General features: G+C 37.5%; 1 protein-coding gene across 1 annotated transcript; it reads left to right on the plus strand.

Moving 5' to 3' along the window:
• The first annotated feature begins 10,821 nt into the window (after positions 1–10,821).
• Positions 10,822–14,298, plus strand: LOC147861445 (uncharacterized). Its single transcript, XM_087322809.1, has 5 exons — positions 10,822–11,823; positions 11,981–12,095; positions 12,601–12,715; positions 12,831–13,928; positions 13,962–14,298. The coding sequence occupies exons 1-5, from the start codon at positions 11,723–11,725 to the stop codon at positions 14,201–14,203; spliced, it is 1,671 nt and encodes a 556-aa protein (XP_087178935.1). The 5' UTR covers positions 10,822–11,722; the 3' UTR covers positions 14,204–14,298.
• The last annotated feature ends 1,991 nt before the right edge of the window (positions 14,299–16,289 follow it).

Genomic DNA, 16,289 nt, shown 5'->3' on the forward strand with positions numbered 1-16,289 from the left:
GAGAACGAGTGTGCATTGTATTCCAGGATGACCAGCAAATCGTGCATCATGACATTCATGAAGAATTTTCTGTTTTACGTTTGGTAAATCTAGAACATAGACCTTTCCACTACAGTAGAGCAAACTGTTTGTAATGTGAAAGGTCGCCTTCGAGGGTAGAGTGCTAGTATCGACATCTAAACTAGATTCGTTTTTCGTCCAGTATTTCAAAAATTTATTGTCATCAAGGTATTTCCCTCGAAGGTGATCTAAAAGATCAGATTTTATTTCCCTGAAGCTAAGCATGTTAACTTCTTTAATGCGACTAAGAGCATCCGCAACAGAGTTCATAGAACCCTTGCGATACCGTATGGAAAAATCAAAATCTTGCATAAGGTCAGCCCAACGGCCTTTACGACCAACAAGATCTGGCTGGTCACAAAAATACTTCAATGATTGATGGTCTGTTGTAACCACAAATTTATTTCCATAGAGATAATGCCTCCATGTTTTAAGTGCATGTATTACCACAAACAACTCTTTCTCTTGAACCGAATACCAAGATTGAGGAACATCAAGCTTCTTACTTTCAAAAGCAATAGGGTGACCGCCTTGATAAAGAATGGCACCAATAGCATAATCACTAGCATTGGTTTCGATTGAGAAAGGCTTAGAAGGCTCCGGTAATAGAAGAGTGGGAACCTGACACACATGCTTTTTGAGTGTCTCAAATGATTTGTCAAGTTGTTCATTCCATGCAATCGGTTTGACAATCTTACATGGATGACCTTTTAAAAGGTCAGTTAATGGAGTAGTCAATTTGGAATAGTTACGAATTGATTTTCGTAAAAATCCAACAAACCCTAAGAATGATCGCGGTTCACAAATATTATGAGGAATGGGCCAAATTTTAACCTTTTCAATACGAGAAGGTTCAATTTCAACACCATTTTCCATAATTAAATGACCTAGGTACACAATAGATTTTTGGAAAAAATCACATTTTGAATGTTTTGCATAGAAAGAGTTATAGTCACGCAACTTTTGCAAAACAAATCAAACATGTTGAACAGGATCTTGTAAGGTACGGCTATATATCAAAATATCATCCAAGAAGACGACAACAAAATCACCAAGTTGATCTCGAAAAATGTCATTCATCGCTTGTTGGAATGTGGCTAGAGCATTGGTCAACCCGAAAGGCATGACTAAAAACTCATCATGGCCATAGCGCATACGAAAAGCGGTTTTAGGAATATCATCCTCAGCAATGCGAATCTGATGATAACCTATTCGTAAGTCAATTTTCATAAAATATTGGGCCCCATGCAAACGATCAATCAAATCATCGGCACGAGCTAACGGATATGCATTTTTAATTGTCATTTTATTCAAACGGTGATAATTGATACACATTCGCCATGAACCTTCCTTCTTCTTAACTAATAGAACTGGTGCACCCCAAGGTAATTTACTATACCTAATGTGGCCCATACTCAAGTATTCCTTAAGTTGTTTAGCGATCTCATCCTCTTCTAATCGACTAAGTCGGTAAGGTGGAATGCTGACAGGAGCAGCACCAGGAATGAGTTCAATTTGATGGTCCACATTACGTTTTGGTGGTAAAGTAAGTGGCAATTCGTTAGGAAACGCGTCTTGAAAATTGTCTAAAATAGAGTCGAGTAATCGTTGTTCATAATGTGGTAATTGTGTGGCGTCAATATTAAAATAATAAAATTGAAGCGCAGGATCAATTACACACAAATAAATTAATGAACTTGAATACTCGCTTAAAGATTTAGAAGACACAAGTGAACGAGAAGGAAGTTTGGAATATTGAATAAAATGTTTACAATTATTAAGTTCAAATGTGATTGAGTGATTAACCCAATCAATGGACAAAGAAGGGTTTTTATTAAAAAACCAAGGGTATCCTAAAATGACATCTGCAGATTGTAGTTTCATAACATGAAAGTCAAGCTTCTCCAAATAGGTATCTATTTGAATTGGCAGTTGACAAACAATGCCACTGATGTATTGAACACTTCCATTTGCCATGTGAACTTGATAGATATGATCACTTGCGTTTATGTGGAGTTCCATTTGCTGCACAAAGTGATCATTAAGAAAATTGTGAGAACTACCGGAATCAAACAAGAAATGTGCTTGTATTCCATTGATATACCCGACTGCTCGGAGTAAATCATTAGGTCCAAGTAAATGTGAAGGAAAAGTGCATTCACATGAACTTAAGTGGTTGGTATGAACTTCAACAACATCAAAAGACTCACATGTGTGACTCATAGATTTGTCTTGAAGAGGGGTGTTCATTGACTTCCTCTCAAGACGATGACAGGTATCCTTTGTGTGGCCCCGTTTCTTGCAATATGCACAGAAGAGGTTCGGTTTCTTGGAGTCGTAGTCAAGAGTGTCATTGAATTGCTTACGTTTCCCAATGAACTTGACATTCGGAGTTTTGGCGAACTCAAATTTATTGTGGTCTTTCTTGGAAGTCCTATGGTATCAAAGTACAATGTTGATTGCTTCCTCAAAAGTTGTGGGGTCCTTGTCATGGACAATCCAATGGTAATCCCCATTAGGAATACCATTCAAAAATCAAGCAACAAACCATTTCTCACCCGTAAGTCCCGATTTTTGGATCTGGGTCTGAGCATGATGCACATAATCCTCGAGAGAGGCAAATGGCTTACTCGACAACGTGAGCAAGTGTTGCACTTGTTCAGTTTGAGAAGGTGGCTACAAAAACTATTTCTTAAAAACATCAATGAAACCTTCCCAAGTTATGGGTAAGTTCTTTGCAGTCCTTAGGCCGCGCCACCAAGCAGCAGCTCGACCACCTAACTCACGACCAACGTAACCAATTTTTACAGCATCGGGTTGGGGTGGAGCTCAAAGTGAGACTCCCAACGACCAAGCCAACTGCTAATGGCCTCCTCGGTTCTTTCTTTCTTATCTCCCTTGAATGGACTCAATAGTCAATTCTTGGAATTTCTTTTCCAATGCCATATTGGCCTACCTCATTTCGACCAATTGATTCAAGGTAGTAGTGAGCAATTGCTCAATAGTGATCTCAGCTTGTGTGCGAGATGTGGATTGGAGTTGAGAGGTCTCAGTTGGAGAGATTGCTCCAACAACGTTCAAAACTTGTTCCATGATGCAAGTTGTGGTTATGCAATATAAATAAGGAGGTTCAGAAAATACACAAGCAAAATGAATGCTTGAAATTTTGATTGTAAGAACTCACATCTTTACCCCTCTAGACATATGAGATGTGATTCGAGATCCGATAACTATGGTAACACTATGGTGTTTTAAAAACCATGGGGGAAAACATAGCTAAGATGTTTTTCTTGAATCTCTATCTTGAATAATCATGGCGGCTCCCCGAGGCTCAACCATGGTTCTAACATCAACGTCGTTTCCTAGTTAGCCTTATATTAGAATGCCAACCCAACATGTATTGATATGGTCGAGAAAGTGTATTACGTGAAAAAACAAGTGCACTCGCAAGTAATATTTTAGTCTTGCGAGTAACAAGCAAATGTTATGACAAAAACGATAAAATAAGGCACTACCCATAAGAATCAAGCAGTGACGAAAACAAGGGTCAAAAAACCCATGTGTTACCTACTATAAAAAATGTCACAAATAAATGGATGGTGCGAGGTATGCACATATACATCCCAATATGGTGGTTGTAATTTGCACAATTGTGACATAAGCCACAAATTGATACAAGTGGCGGTGGTGTTGTGCGCAAAGATGTACAGAACTCAAATCTATGAGTAAAACATCAATAGGGGAACTCATGTGGTTTTACTCGAGTTCTAAGGCTCAATAATATGAGTTAAACCTAGATGAGCTGTTGGAAAAAATCGATCAAAAAACGGCATGATGCCCACTCAATATTAAAAAATAGTCTACATGAATCGTTACACCATTAAACGTACGTAAATAGGGTAGATGAACTTAAAATAAGGGCAAGAAAGAGAGTTAATTGTGGGTGGGAAATGACAATTACTAGAGAATCATACAAAAGTGAAATGAAAATTTGTGTAATTAGAAATTAATTAGAATAATAATCAATTAGGTGTATGAATCATTAAGCATGCCTTAAGGTATGTAAGGTAGTCGACATGCACCTCCTCAAGACCACCACATCTCCCTAGAATCCGCCAATTGATGGCTCAATTAAGCATGCCTTAAGGTATGAAACCCTAAGGTAGTCGACATGCACCTCCTCAAGACCACCACATCTCCCTAGAATCCACCAATTGATGGCTCAATAAAGACTAAAGTGGGATTATTAGGTAAGCGACATATACCTCGTTAAGGCCACAACCTCCCATAGAATCGGCCAAGTGATGGCTCAATAGAGAGTAGAGTGGCATAGGTAGGCGACATACACCTCGTCAAGACCACAATATCCCATAGAATCAGCCAAGTGAGGGCTCAATAAAGGGAAGAGTGACATACTCAACATCATATGCAAAAGGGCCATGAGGTGAGCGTGTGCGATTAGGGCAAACATGCTCGACCCAATCCACAACAATAATTAATATCGTAAGAGAAGGCTCAAGAGAGGGGAGAGTGGGAGATACATCACAATATGCAAAAGGGCCATGAGTTGAGCGTGTGCGATTAGTGCAAACACACTCGACCCAATGCATAAGTAGATTAACATCGTATGATGGTAGAAAGAAAAAAGAAAAGAAACGAAAACGTAATACCACTTCCATATGACCAAGAAGAAAGCATCATAGAAAAGAAAAGAGAGATCGAGAAAGAAGAATATCGGGTTAAGAATGTTGTTTTGATCCTGTGACGAGCACGACGAGCCTTGTTAGATCCCCATCGCTCACACGCAAAAAACATCAAAACAACAAAAAAAAATTGTTAGTAAATGCTCTGATACCACTGTTAAGAGTCTATTACTAATCAATAGACCAAACTAAAGTAAAAGAAGGAAAATAGAATGGATAGAAGAACTCGTTCCACCCGACCACCCCCCCAGCTATGATCTAGACATAGCCAACCTACCACCAACGTCCCATACCACCGGATATTAGGATGACTAATACCTTGGAAGAGATAAACAAGATCGTCGAGACAAAAGCCTAACCCGCACCACCGGTGTCCAAGACAACAGCCTTCCGACGTAATGTGATTATGAGGGTAGCTAAGCCTCATATTTATACCTTTTCCTAGGCCCCTTGAATAGATGTGCCTTTCTAAAAGGCTCTCCATTCATTGGTTGTCCAAATCATGATAGTGCATGCACTTATCATTCCTTCTATCCAATCATTAGTCCCCTTTTTAACATTAGTGAACATACCCTTCACTAATGTAAATATTGGTGCCCTACCCTCACCAACGTTATGTGTACATAACACCAATGTATCATGACATGGGGAAAATGTGGAGCTGGCTCATGCTTCACATATTATACAATAGATGTTGCACCAAATACAAAACCATGTTATTTCCCGAACAAGGAAACTGATTGCATCAGTACATGTTAGAGCCCATCCAAACCATTGTTTCCATGTGACTTAATTCACACTCACTACAATGTCAAACGTGGCATTGGAACACAACTAATTAAAGTAATTAACATGCACTAACCAAGTTTAGGTGTGTGAGAATCACAGTTCGATACAATGTTTTGCCTTTGATCACTGTCTATACTTTCCACACATCTTCGACTAAACCCAATCACTGCACAAATTTCTCTCGCGGTCACGTTATGCACTCTCAATTGTGACAATCATTGGTGAGTTCTTGAACATTTAGAGTCGCTATTCACTTTCACATGCACTAAAGGAAATGTTATATTTTTTGTCTCATTGGGCATATTTGATCGTTGAAGCTCAATGTGTATAGACAATGAAACATACGCAATTTTCAATAATATTTATCCAATCATATGGTCATGTTTACAAAATCTATTTTCTACAAATTACAAAATTATTTATGGACCCTGTATTGAGAATAAACCATGTATGTTTGATGGGGGGCTGAACATCAATCAGATAAGCGTGGCACATAATGACTCATTATAAGACAACTCTAAGAAGGTTATCATCAAAGTCACTCTTATTAAAATTTTCTATTTGAGAAAATATGGGGTAAAAAAACACATACATAGTGATCATGATGTAAGAACAGTTGTTAAAACTATACTATAAAAGAACAACAACAATAAAATTGGTAGATAGCATACCTACTCCTACCATCTTTGTAGATTGTAATTACGAGGGAAATAGTTAGTAGATTGTAATATAGGGATTCAGGAAGTAGCTAGAAAGGAGGTAATGATGAATGGGAACATTATATATGTGGATAGATATATTAGATTTTAGTATCGTGTATGTGTGAATATATTAAAAACGGATATAATAGAGATCTTCCTCTAATACTTAACATTGTTCCTTTTCCTTTTTGTAGAGGGTATAGTTTGATGCATCTAAAACTTAACAAGTTCCTCTCCTACTGAGAGAACAAATGGTGGGTTTCTTTTAAATGCAATCATATTATCAAATTATGATCCACTCGGTGTATTGATTGCTCTTGTCACCTTCACTTCATATCTCTCTCACATTTGAATTATCCATCTTGTTCACTATGAGCATTGATAGTTTGGATTCGCTATTAATTCTCTTTTGTGGTAACTATTGCCTTCTATTGAGTTTTAGAAGAAATGAGTGTATGATCCTTTGGTCTTGTTCCAATATCATGGCAAACCATCTACTCATCGATGTTGTTCAATATCATTATTCATTGCATTTTCCCCTTGTTGGTCCACAAATGAAATCAATGCACAATGTGTAACATAGCATGTTACCTTTTTGCTTTATAGACTCTTATACGTGTGCATTGTCTTCCTATAATGTGAACTCATAACCTTCACATCATATGTCTATAATTTGTGTTATCTAATTAATATTTCATGCAATGTAGATCAAATAGATTTTGGCATATACGTAATCTTCTTCTTTGTAGCAATCTCCTCATCAACACTATCAACATTGCATCATAAAAATACAAATCTGTTTCAACAAAAGAGTTTTCATCAACTTGTGATGTAATTTCTTACAATTACCTATTTAAGCATGTTGGTGCAATATTATATACCTTAGAACTTTATGGCTATGATCATAATATTTCATCTTTATATTTTGTGATTGTATACATTTTACACCAGTATTCATTGTCCATGACACATAAATCAATTACTTGGGTCTCTAAAGGTACATTGCCTCATAAAAGGTGACTCTAATGAAAGGTGATATGGACATATTGAAGAGGTCAAAAGTGGTTCCCATTTAGGAAGGGAACGTTGGGAAAGGTATGTAGAGTTAAATTCACATAATTCATTGGTTGTAGGGGTTTTTAGAGGAATGCGTGTTAGGATAGAACTTGTGACTTACCACGAGAGTCTCGAGTATTTTCTATGTAACCACTTTGCCTTCAATAGTTGACCCTTTGTTGGTGATCAACTTCAGCTCCTTATGCATTCCATTCAGATTTTTAATTTGATATTTTCAATTGTAAAATCTTATTACATATAATGGAAGAGTGAGAGAAGGATACTATTATGAGTGCCATGGAATTCAAGCCTATAGAAATCTATTGGGTGAATTCTTTGTGCTCTATTTTGCCGAATGATAACATTGATGACTCATTGAATTGGATAATCACATTCTATACCATTATTTATTGCTTCATGGTGGAATATGTGGACCACATGTCGTAGTGTTCATAAAAGTTTGTTTAAAATGTCACCAAGTGAAGACAATTTATGAAGTTGTAAATTGTGCGCTTAGTGTTAGTGCTTCTAAGGAGTGGACCAATAAATGTGGATTTATATGGACATGTTAGAATATAAAGGGCATTGTATTTCTACTATGACAAGACAGGCTACATATATTGGGGGTCTACATAGACAACATCTCTCTATCGATAAATCTAGCACATGCCAATATCGAGAGCTAGCATCCCCCCTTTAGGTAAATAAGATGTCATTCAATCAAGCACTCGCACAGAGATATAGCATGATGGAGATGACGTGATAAAGTCAAATAGATGATGACAAAGAATTGTTTGAGCTCACCTATAGTAGTTATACACATTAGGATAGACATTTATTGTAGATTTCCGCAAAGGGTGGTGCTATAACGACTTGGAGTTATTTCTAAATGTTTACTTCTATAATTTCCTATAGCATGTTTACATTGAATGAACATGTGTGCAAAGGAAGCGCTGGAGTTTGGATCCAACCATTCTTTTTCCCCACTGACTATTCATTTAAAATATGCCCATTGGGAGCAATTCATCAATTAGTGGGCCCTCATGTTTCTTTTGTTTTGTATCTATGAAGAATGGAAATAATTGTACATTGAATTCATATTATTCTAATTTACAATTGAAAGTGATTGATGCTTCTTAGTAATATATTATATAGGTCTCAAAGCAATTTCTTCATGTGCTATTATTGTTATTGTTGTTTCATATCCACATCTTCTTTTATGTTACCTGAAGCAAGGGTTGTACGGTAAACCCTCCAAATGTGATTCATTACAATCTTCAATTTTGAGTTTGTGCCATGTCCACGGACCACAACTATATATTCAATTGTGTATTGGTTGTTGGGCACCGCATTGTAGAGTCATTGGGATGTGAAAGAGTCTTTGGATTGAAGGCATAAAAGAGATTGGTTTTGGTTATATGGAGATGTAATAAAAGAAGAGGTAAGGTGGGGGAGAGCAAGTGATTTGGCTTAGCTTATGTGGCAAGAGCGGGGAAAGTGATGGTGAAAGTCCATGAATAAAATAGACACATTAAGAGGTAGGGAGAATATGATTATTATGGCATGAAAGTAGTACATGCTAATTTTAACACGCACACAAGGGATAGATGGTGTTAGTTGTCCTCAAATTCCAAAGCTTTTTTCTCTTTTTTTCTCTCACTCTAAGATAACACATGGCATATCTCTCATTGGCACTCTTTGATTCTAGTTGGGGGTCACAATTATTCTTGGCCCACTCTGTAACTTAGGTAGTACCATAAGGCGATCAAGTTACAAGCATGGCATGGGTTAACTCCCCAACAATTGAGTACGACACATTATCACAATGTTTCCCAATGTTTTCATCCTCCACTTTAGATCCGTGGTCACATGTCTTACACATTGGCTATGTGGGAACATTATACAAATACACGCCTCTTCACGTCAACTCATAACATAGACTCGGGTAGGTAGTATCATATATTTCTCTTCAAGCATAGAAGGCCTATACCTCTTCATGGCGGAATACAAAACACTCTTATCATGATTCTTCTTTTCTATATTTAAAATTTTTAGAGATAGAAAACAATTGATCATCCTCTTTTGACTTACAAATGAAAAAGTAGGCATTGAGTGTTTGGTTCCCTTTATATTTCATGTCTTTTTGGGTAGCTCTTGTAGGTAGTAGTAACCAACTACTTCCTTGCATTGATAGTATAGCAACTTGACCACCTCGAGCTCCCATGATAAAATATTATTTCCGTGGAACCTAGATTTATGATCTAATCCGCTAGGATGCCCACAACCCGACTTACTCTCTATTTTTTCCTTCATCGTTGCAACCGATGGGCCTCAAGTAGTCATTGAATCCTATTCTATAAAGACATGTATCATTATTCACCCACTTATTTAGTAGATATTACTAAATCCCTTCGTGCAACCACGATGGAATGATAGAAAGAAAGTTAGATATCACAGTCATCTCCATCTCAAAATAGATTATCAATGAACGGCTATTTAATGATATCGAAAAGCCTATACCAACTCGTCCATCTCATCTCGATGCAATCCACCATTTCACGATCCACGGGGAGGAGGCAGATAATTGAGAACAAGTTACGCCATCGACATGGGAAGGGAAATAAAGCTATAAAAGGATCATTACAATCTGACACGAGTACGGCGATATAATTATGTGATTTGAGGATGATGTCATTGGCTTGTTGTGATGTGGGGGGGGGGGGGTGGACCACAACAACGGAGTGTATGTTAGGCAATACGAGGACCAAAAGTGTTTTGGGGGGGTAGATCTACATTTAACTGGAGTGTATGTCAGGCAATACGAGCAACAAAAGTGTTTGGGGGGAGCAGATGAACCATACGCACCAAAGGATAGATAGATGGGGCTCGAGTGAACTCATTCATTGAGGGCGTCGGGGTTTTAGCTTTGGTCAAGAGGATGGTGAAGAAGGTCTCTCGGACACTTGGCCTTGGCTCAGCCCAACTACGTGCCCAACTGACACACTAAAAAACCAAGTGTGTGTGTGTGTGTGTCCATAACAGGGGAAACCAAGCTAAACCTAAAAACAGGGGAAATGTTAAAACCAAGCTAAACCTAAAAACAGGGGAAATGTTAAAACCAAGCTTAACCTAAAAACAGGGGAAATGTTAAAAACCAAGCTTAACCCTAAAAACAGGGGAAAAGTTAAAACCAAGCTTAACCCTAAAAAAGGATAGATCACTATCACTTTTTGAAGAGACCCCAAGGAACAGAGGAGCAACTTCCCTTTTTATGGGTCCATGCCTCTGTTTCTCTGTGTCTGTGTCTGTGTCTGTGTCTGTCTCTCTCTGTTTCTCTGCATTTCTGTAATCCTATGTTCCCTCCCTCCATATCATGATTCATGGGGATCAGAGGACAAAAAGTTGCATTGAAGAGCTAGCTATACATATATGTACATATGTACATAGATTATAGATATAAACACTTATAGGGCTCTCTCTCTCTCTCTCTCTCTCTCCCACCCTTTTGGGCCCCTTGCTGCAAGTGATGATGATGGATTGCCAACTTGGATCAAAAAGCAAAAAGAACCCATGCAAACATAGGCTTTGGGCTAGGGTTGGGATTAGGATTAGGGTAGGAATAGGTTAAGGTTAGGGTTACAACTCAGAACTCGGAATTCAGGGTTAACTAACTTTGCGGTTAGGTGTAATGAAGGGTTACAGTTTATGCTGGGGCTATGTTTAAGGAATAGTAGTAAAGTCTAGGATTCTGTTTAGGGATTAGGGTTAGGGTTTTAATGAACATGAAATGAAACCAATGCAAAGATTTGACATCTTAAGTCTTATTGACTACAAAAAACAAGGATGCAGCTAGATCATGATTTGCAATTGAAAGGAAACCTCATTCATCCTTCTCTCTAGATTCTCTCTCTAGGTTCTCTTTCTTCTTTCCCAATAGACCTAGCTTATATAGCACAGTACACTGTGCTTTACTTTCTCTTCTTCTTCTTATCACAGTCATCGACAAACCCTAACAAGGAGAAAACAGTACAAATATAAAAAGTATACAGGGAGACATAGCTAAAAGAGAAACAGAGTTCGAACAACTTCGGACAGAGAAGAAGAAAGAAAAGAGAAGAGAAGTAAATAATGAAGAAGTTATGGCTTTGTTCTATATAGCATGATTAGATTGTATACAAATTGAAGAGAGAAGAAACTTGTGAGCTATGCTTCCCATGGAAGCTGTAGTGTGATTGAAGCATAAGATCATTCATTCCTTCTTGTCAAATTGATCTCTGCTATCTGATCTCTATATCTATCTTTATTGGTAGTTTCAGAAGGAAAAACCTTGAATTTGAATCAACCTCTCTATTCATCTCCTCTTCACAGGCCTTGGGGAGTTTTCAGGCATTTCCTCCTCCTCCTCCTTTCATCATGCCTAGACCTGGCCCTAGGCCTTATGAATGTATAAGGAGAGCTTGGCATAGTGACACTCATCAGCCTCTCCGCGGGGCTCTCATCCAAGAGATATTCCGGTATTTAAAAACAGAAAAGAACTCAGTCTTTTTAGTCATGTTCATCATCATTAGCATCATCTTCTTCTTCTTCCTTTGAATCTTCATATTGGTAATTTGTTTTTTGGCCTTCTTTCTAATACAATGACACATGCATATATGTATATTCATGGTTTAGGATTGTCAATGAAATTCACAACCCGATGACAAGAAGGAAGAAAGAATGGCAGGAAAAGCTCCCGATTGTTGTACTCCGAGCTGAAGAAATTCTCTACTCAAAGGGCAACTCAGAGGTATGAGCGTTATTTTTTGCTCTCTTTTCAGCATTGTCCATTTTTTTTTTTAAATCTAGTTCTTTAAACAGTGTGTAGCCTCCCTCAGACAGACTATAACGTCACATATATATTGTCTTGAGTTAAGCTTACCTTTAATAAAAAGCAGTGCCAAACCTGTATGCATATTGTATTCATGAAAAGCAATGCCAAAGCTCTGTTTATATATTTATGTATGGATGTAGTATTCATGAGAATTAATGCCAGCCCTCAGCTAGTAATGCTTGTTCAATCATGTGCACCTGACATTTCTCTTTCATGGATTGTATGTATGTATGCACGTAATGTGAGTATGTATAGGTGTATATATATGTGTGTGTGTGTGTGTATTGTATATGTATGTATATATGTATTTATACATGTCCGTATGCATGCATGTATTGTGGGTGCTTGCATTCATACATGTATGTATTCGTGTATGTATGTATGTGATATTTATCTGTAGAAGCGTTGTTTCTTATTCTAGAGTGAGTATGCGGATGTGAAGAGCTTGCGAAGTAGGCTCGATGATGCTGTAAACACGATGATACGAAGAGAAGAAACAGAGGAAGATGGTGTTTACATAGCACCGTGCATTGAAGGTTTCTATCCTTTCATCCTCTCATTCGTTAACTTCTTTCACATTAATCTATTAACTCAATACAGCTTTATTGATAGCGAATTTTGTTTCCTTATATTTACAAATATATGTTGCAGCTGCCCTCTCTCTTGGATGCACCCCAAAGAAAGTACCAAGAGGCCAACGTGCGGCCGGGGCTTCACATTTTCTCCCAAGTTCAGTCAAAAGATCTGGCTCCGTTATTGAAAATAATGGAAGTTATAGGAGTGTGCCTGATATTATTGAGACCAGTCGTGATGTACAATGTTTTCGTAGTGCTCATGAAAAGCAATGCCAAAGCTCAAGTATGTGCATTAATGGAAACTGGCCATCAACGCCAGAACAAGGCTCAAATGTGTTTACAACTTCATCATCGGCTCATAGCTCTATTAATGGCTCTCCGAGATTTAGTACTTCTCGGCGTAATTTGGGCTTAATTAATCATCCTGTCCAATGTCTCTCCTTCAAACCTCCCTCCTCTGCCTCTCTGGAGGTGTCACATTCGGCTTGTTCAACTTTGTCCGAGCCTGGTGGTCCTGTCCGATTCCTTCAACCGACACCGAGGTGTGAAATTCCACATGCATCATCGTCAACATCTCATCTTCTTTGCAATGCACATCCGGATCCTCAACATGTAAGTAACAAATGTAATGGCAATATAAAAGGTGTACCTTCAGCTTCTGATACCCAAGCCTCAAGCATTTCGAGGTTGTCGGAAGAAGCAAGCTACATAGACCAAATTACCCCAGGTTTCAGTAGCAATGAGATTGCCGGATGTGCTAACTCAAGGGTAGGTATTTCTACACAAAATTCTCAACATTATCATCAAGAAACTAGGTTTAGCCCTAATCTAGCTACATTCTCGACTCGGGAAAATAGTTCACCGCGTGCTCGTATGGGTTCTCGAGTGGGCTTATCTCATCCATCATCAAATTCTTGTGAAACCGCATCGATGGTGATGCCAAGTAATCATACATCTCCTTTGCAAGTATCTCGTCCATCATTGAATTCTTATGAAATAACATCAATGAAAATGCCACGTAATCATACATCTCCTTTGCAAGTGTTATGTCCATCATCTAATTCTAATGAAACAACATGGATGCTGATACCCAGTAATCCAGCATCCGCTATTGATGTCATATCCCCATTGCAGCAAACTAATGTGTATGATCTTCAGTTGAGGCTTGGTCCTCCTCAGGGAAGGCAATCGAACATGTTAATCCAACCAAGATCATCCAATAGCCAAAAAAATCCAGAAAATGTTTCTTCTTGGAGTATACCCAGGAATGATCCTATGATGGCGGTGCCTGATGGCAAATTGCGACATGTCAAAACTTCGTCTGTCACAGACATTGATATGCCCCCATCAAAGCGCATTAGATTAGATATGCAAAGATTCAATACTTTGTCATCTAGACAATATAATGGGTTTCATCCACCTCAACAATTTTCACAGCCTCGAGGCTGAACTAAAGATCTTTATGATTCAAAGGCTATGTATATAACCATTTCAGTTTTGTATGTTTATGAAACCTAGTTTGCGATAAAAGTATCTAACCAGTACTTACAGAGTTCTCATGGACATTTTTTTGAATGGTGTGGGTGGCTTTGAACTTTCTTCTCTGTAGAATATTTCTTGTTAGTGAAAGAAGAGGAAGAGTGCATCTAGTTTGATTAATGGTATAATGCACTCTGCTGAATGTATAACAAAAATATAAGAAGTTTTTTTCAATCGCACCGTGATCTATGATCCGATGTTTCCGAAAAACCTTTTGAGATTCTGTAGATTTACCAAACAACCTGTAGCTAGCTTAGCCACCACTTTCTCCCACTGACCAAGAGTCATATCATGTTCCTTTCTCAATTATCATGAATAATGACAAGACCTAGTCGGACAAAAATACAAAATGAATTTGAACATGATTAAGAATATATGGTAGTACGCTGTAGCTTTTATAATATATGGTAGTACGTTGTAGCTTTTATTATAATACTAACAATTAATAACAATCAACCAATGTTGTGATGGTGAATTCCAAGAAACACTTATTGCAAGCCCATGCATGATGCATGGCATGTTCACGAAGATAATCATTAAGTTCATTCCAGCCAAACCAAGCAGTCAGCAATTGAGGGAACTGATTGCAAAATGGCCCCTTTTACATTCTTCCACTTGTGTTGATTCAAGTATCATTGAGTTTCATTGATGGCCCAAAACAACACCTAAATTCCCTTTAAATGGATTTAATTTAGACTTGTTCATAAACTAATGGCTGTTAGTTAAAAGACTCATATTCTTGGACCATAGACCAAAGTTTTTGCAAATAATGTCGAGTTTCAAGAGATTCACATTCCTACACTAAAAGGTTTGACAAACAATACCAAATTTCAACTGGCATCATATACCAAATTTTCTTATAAGGCATGAATGAGTTTCCTTGAGGGCTGAAAACAGTTAACAGCTAAACTCCCTTTTAATACATTAATGTCAAGTTGTCAACACATTAATCTTAGACTGAAGGGTATGAAATCTTAGGCATACATATGACCTGCAATGGCAAGCTTTGATTGGCATCATACTAATTTTAGGCCATTCTGCTGATCAAAACAAGAATTTTCTTATGGTGGACTCATCAAAATTGGGCACTAGTTTGAAGTTCAAATATTTTTCGACTCACAATATCCCAACATTTTTACTTAATGCAGACAATGCCTGGATTATTTCAATCAACATGCACACATTATTGTTGATTCTTTAATCAACCTCCAACATTAGAGGATTGTTTCATAATTCACTTAGTATTTAGCATGATTCATTAAGATTTGGGGGCTTAGAGATTGGTATCCTCACGTATCAAATTTCAAAGTCAATCATTAGAACTGTTTCATCATTTTCACATGTTAATCTGATTCTTTCTTAAGAACTGGCATTTAATAGAACGTTATCTTTTTCATCCAAATTCCAACATCCTCTGAGTTATTGTATAACTATTTATTGATTAATTATTAATTCGGGTGCATACACATTACTAGGTCTCCCAATGACATTCACCATAAATCTTAACATCCAAACGACTCAATCAAGTGGCTTCTACTTCATTACTTTTGAACATGCTTCAACACAAGACCCCATGATGAAGGCTATATCTAGCATCTATTTGTCATTAAAACTCAAACCATGATCTGTAAAGCATATATATAGACAAGATGAAGATTTATATACACTACCACGCCTATCTTTATTGAGATTGTTCAATCCACGTGCAAATAGGAACCAAACATAAAAAGGCATTTTGATCACTTGCGTTGATAAACTCATCATATATTACATGTTTCAATTCTATAATTGTCTAAATTTACCCATATTACACTCATCTGTAAAAAACTTAGATTTCCCATTTAAAATCAGCAATCAGCAAATACTGTTCCAAAAGCAATGAGTATAACAAAAGTCCAATTCACCTGACGTTTAAGAGGATTCGTGTATGCCTGAGGTCCTGCTATAATAAGAATTCAACTCTTTACAAAATTGTTACAATCACCACATCACTGAG

Source organism: Azolla caroliniana, unplaced genomic scaffold (genome assembly GCF_043228905.1).
Source record: "Azolla caroliniana isolate FFs.n. ecotype wild unplaced genomic scaffold, voAzoCaro1.0.p SCAF_7, whole genome shotgun sequence".
Classification (NCBI taxonomy): Eukaryota; Viridiplantae; Streptophyta; class Polypodiopsida; order Salviniales; family Salviniaceae; genus Azolla; species Azolla caroliniana.